The sequence below is a fragment of the Eimeria tenella genome, genomic scaffold (assembly GCF_000499545.2).
Source record: "Eimeria tenella Houghton genomic scaffold, Eth_scaff144, whole genome shotgun sequence".
In the NCBI taxonomy this organism is placed as follows: domain Eukaryota; phylum Apicomplexa; class Conoidasida; order Eucoccidiorida; family Eimeriidae; genus Eimeria; species Eimeria tenella.
The window spans coordinates 1-4,609 of record NW_013541516.1 but is presented as its reverse complement, the minus strand read 5'-3'; the positions used below and the strand labels follow the sequence as shown (position 1 = coordinate 4,609).

Below are 4,609 nucleotides of genomic sequence, written 5' to 3'. Positions count from 1 at the left end.
CTAGCTGTGGCAGCTAGCCCTGGTGGCCCCCCAAACCCCAAACCCTAAACCCTAAACCCTAAACCCTAAAATTTAAAACCCAAGTCGGTGGCCCCTGACCAAACGACGCTGCAGCTGCCTGCCCATCGCGCTGCAGCAAGTGCTCCTTCCTGCAGCAGCAGCAGCAGCTGCTCTTAATAGCTTCAGGACAGCCAGAAAAGCCTCAGCAGCAGCAGCAGCAGCAGCAGCAGCTGCTTCTGCTGTTGCTGCCGCTGCTGCTGAACAGTTTGCAGCATAGCAGCCTGTGCTGCAGCAGTCGCTATGATGCGGCAGCAGCAGCAGCAAACGAAAGTGGGCCTCAGGCATGCCAGCCTCTGCGGCAGCGGCAGCAACTGCAGCTGCTGCTGCTGCTGCTGCTGCTGCTACAGGAACAGTTACATTAGGCAGCTCGGTGCTGCTCAAGAGACTTTTGAAGAGCAGCAATTCGCCTTCTTGCTGCTGCTGCAAAGATCCTGCCGCTCTTCTGCGCGCAAAGCAGAGGCAGCAGCAGCAGCAAAATCAAAGTATTGCAGGATGCAGCAGCGAAATCGGCAGCAGCAGCAGCAGAAGCACCAGCAGCAGCAGTAGCAGAAACTGCTGCAGCTGCTGGATCACATTCCCGCGTGCTGCCGCTCATCCAGGCAGCTCCACAGCCCTGCTGCTGCAGCTGTTGCTGCAGTCGCAGCTGCTGCTGCAGCAGCTGCTGCTGACCTGCTGCAGCTGCTGCTCGTACATCTTGTCAAGACGTTTTGCTGCTTCCAGGCCCAGAGCCAAAAGAGTGGCAGCAGATTTCAGGGCCTCTTGTGCTTCCAAGTCTTCAGGGCGTCTGCGCTGCTGCCGCTGCCGCTGCTGCTGCTGCTGCTGCTTCGAGCCGCTCTGCTGCTGCTTCTGCTGCTGCTGCAGCAGCACCAGGTCCTGCGCCCCCTGCAGCAAAGCAAGCAGCAGCAGCAGCAAGACAAGTCAAGTCTAAAGGCAAAAAAATATAAAAAGAAAGAATGAGACAAATCTATAATGCCAAAAAGGCAGCAGCAGCAAATAGAAAATAAAATCAACACAAAACAGCAAAGAAGCAGCAGCAAAAAAGAGACACGAAGGTGAAGCAGCAGGGGCAGCACGGAAGCCGCAGCAGCAGCAAGAAGAAGCAGCAGCAGCAGCAAGAACAAACAGCAGCGGGAAGGAAAGGCAGCAGCAGCGCAGTAGAAGACACACGAGCAGCAAAAGGGAAGCTGCATCACCTGCAGCAAATCCCAAAGAGCAGCAGCAGCGACAGCAGCAGGAAGCAGAGGCAGCAGCAGCGCAGCAAGAAACACAGCAGCAGCAAAAGGGGAGCTGCAGCACCAGCAGCAAATCCCAAAGAGCCCGAGGATTAGCAGCATCCAGCAGCAGCACTCGCGCGAAGTAGCAGCAGCCAAGGAGTGGCTGCTGCAGCGAGCACTGCAGCTGTACGTACACCCCACACCCCACACTTCAAACCCCAAACCCTAAACCCTAAACCCCATTCTTAAAACTAAACCCTAAACCCTAACAAATGGCCTCTAGACGCTGCAGCAGCAGCTGCGGGCGAAGAAACGAGTGCAGCACCAAAGAGAGCAGCAGCAAAGACAGCAGCAGCAAAGAATAAAGCAGCAGAAAGTGCAGCACTAGAGAGAGCAGCAGCAAATAGCACAGCAGCAAAAAACTCAGCAGCAGGAACTGTGCAGCTGCAAGCACAGCAGCAGCAAAAGGTGCTGCAACGGCAAAATCAGCAGCAGCAGCAGCACCAAAGAGAACAGCAGCAAGGCGCGCCGCAGCAGGACCGCAGCAGAAAGAACAGCAGCAGCAACAGGCTCGGCGGCAGGAACCGCTGCAGCAACGGAGCAGCGGCAAGCCGCAGCAGCAGCAGCAGCAGCAGCAGCAGCACCTCTCCGTAAGAAAGGAGATAGTAAAGATTGTTTGGATCCCTCATCAGCAGCTCTTCCCAAACAAAAGCTGCTTGCTGCAGCAGCATGAGGTGTATGTACACCTCAGCTAACTCGTGCCACGCCTCCTTATCCCCCGCGTACTCTCGCAGGTGCCTGCGCACACAATCTGCTGCTGCTGCTGCTGCTGCTGCTGCTGCTGCCGGAAATGAGGCTAGTGCTGCTGCTGTTGCTGCTCCTGGAACTGACGCTAGTGCTGCAGCTGCTGCTGCTGGAACTGAGGCTAGTGCCGCTGCTGTTGCTGCTGTTGCTGACACTCAGGCTAGTCCTGCTGCTGCTGTTGCTGCTGCTGCTGCCCCAAGGCAGTCAACTGGACCCACGAAATGAGGAAAGAAATGCAGCTCTTGTAGTTCCCCTGCAGCAGCAGCAGCAGCAGGAGCGCAGCACTACCACCGCACTCAGGCGCAGCAACCTTCCCAGCAGCAGCAGCAGCAGCAGCACTCAAACTGTGCCAGGCCCCGCAACCGCATCACCCGCAGCAGCAGCAGCAGCAGCAGCAGCAGCAGCAAACCTGGATTCTGTAGGTGGCCACAACTCTCCTCCTGGCGCCCACATCTCCGTGGTGCTGCTGCAGGTAATCTGCCAAGAGGCGAATCGCCTGCTGATGCTTTCCTGCTGCTTCCTGCTGCAGCATCAGCAGCCCCCGCAGCCGTTTGCTGCTGCTGCCCCAGCGGGCAACCAGCGCGTTGTAGCACCGCTGCAGCAGCAACACAGCAGCAGCAGCAGCAGCAGCAGCAGCAAGTGCAGGCGAAGGTGCTGCTCCTTGGCCGCCGCTGCTGCATCTGGCACTACTCTTGCTGCAGCAGCAGCAGCAGCTGCTGCTGCTGCAGCAGCAGCAGTTGCTGCAGCAGGACTGCGGCGTCAGGTACCTCATACACAGCTGGCTCGTTAAGGGTCAAGGCCGCCAGGTAGACAGTCTCGTAAACAGCATATACTGCAGCAAACGCAGCAGCAGCAGCAGCAGCAGCAGCAACTTCAGCCAGGGAGGCAGCACCGCGGCGGCGGGAAGCCCCGTAGACAGCAGCACCGACAGCAGCAGCGTCACAGGCAGCAGCAGGCGTCGCAGCAGCAGCAGCAGCAGCAAGTGTCTCACCTTCGTCTTTGAGAGCAGCAGCAAATCTGTCCAGCAGCTCCTTCCCGTAAGAAAGACACAGCGCGGGGGCCCCCCGTGTCTGCGCCTGCAGCAAACCCGCCTTGAGGCCCTGCAGCCCCAGGCGCTGCAGCAGCAGCTTTGGGGGCCCCCGGGGGGCCCCTCCCTCGGCCATTGCCTGCTGCAGCTGTTGCGGGTCCCGAGGCGAGCCACGCAGCTGCTGCTGCCGCTGCTGCTGCTGCTGCTGTTGCTGCTGGTAGCGGTGGTGCTGGTATGCGTTTGCTGCGGCGAAGGGCACGCGCGACAGAAGGCGGGCAGAGATTCGCTGAGCTAAGCAGCAGCAGCAGCAGCAACAGCAGCAGCAGCAGCAGCAGCAGCAGCAGTGATCGGGATAAGGGGGGCGTTTCGTACCTGGGCTGCAGGCGCAGCAGATCTGCACTCGATTTAGCTGAGGCAGCAGCAGCAACAAAAAGTAAATTGTTTTTATTATTTAGAGTTTTGGGTGACAACTCGAACTTTAATGCCTTTAAAGACATAACAGCAGCAACAGCCGCCTGGGGCTGCTGCTGCTGCTGCTCCTGCTGCTCCTGCTCTTGCCCAGCCAGTTTTTTGCCACACCAGCTGCAGCAGCAGCAGCTGCAGCAGCAGCACCAGCAAATTCATTGAATAAATAATGGCTTGCTTTGGGCCATTTCAAAGACAAGGGGCTTGTTTGGGGTGTATCGACACCTCGGTGTGACTGCTCAGCCGTGAAGCCTCGGAGGGCCTCACCAGAAGACACTTGCAGCAGCAGCGGCAGCAGCACCTGCAGCAGCAGCAGCAACACCGACACGCCGACTGATGCCACGGTGTACGCTGCAGCGCAGTTGAAGAATCCCAGGCAGCAGCAGCAATAGCAGCAGGAGCAGCAACAGGCGCAGCAGAAGGCCATCAGCGAGCACACTACTGCAGCAGCAGCAGCAGAAACAACGGCAAACTAAACCAATTCGAAATACACACCGTTTTGGAACTGCGCACACGACTCGCTCCAGCAGCAGAGCAGCAGCAGCAGCTGAGCCGCAGCAGCAGCAGTAACAGAGGCAGCAGCAGCAACAGCAGATCCAAGGAAAGCAGCAGCAGCTATAGTTTCAGAGTAATGGAGCCCTCACAGGGTGGGGCTGTACGCCGGCGCGGCAGCCAAGAGCAGCAGCAGCAGCAGCAACAACAACAGCAGCAGCAGCAGCAGGAACAGCAGCAGCAGCAGCAGGAGTCGAAGCGTCGCACGCTGAAGGAGATTATCTTTCACGAGGCTAACAGGGAAGTGCTGCAGCAGTTCGTGCTGTGGTCGCTGCTGCTGCTGCTGCTGCCGCTGGGCACCCTTTGGGGTTTGTACCGCTTGCTGCAGCAGCAGCGCCCAGCAGCAGCAGCAGCAGACAACATGTTCATAGCTGGTGCTGCTTCCTGCGGCGTGCTGCTGCTTCTGACAGCTGCTTATGCTGCACTTGCCGTGAAGCAGGAGTACGCTGCTGCTCGGGGTGCTGCTGCTGCAGCAGCAGCGGACAAA

At 58.6% G+C, this 4,609-nt stretch overlaps 1 protein-coding gene across 1 annotated transcript; it reads right to left on the bottom strand.

Moving 5' to 3' along the window:
- Positions 1-418: 418 nt before the first annotated feature.
- Positions 419-3,241, bottom strand: ETH_00030335 (TPR Domain containing protein, putative; the record flags this gene model as incomplete). The annotated part of the gene is made up of 7 exons (XM_013373405.1): positions 419-502; positions 730-942; positions 1,919-2,072; positions 2,297-2,331; positions 2,488-2,673; positions 2,846-2,910; positions 3,070-3,241. 7 exons carry the CDS (start codon positions 3,239-3,241, stop codon positions 419-421), a joined length of 909 nt encoding a protein of 302 aa, XP_013228859.1.
- Positions 3,242-4,609: the final 1,368 nt, after the last annotated feature.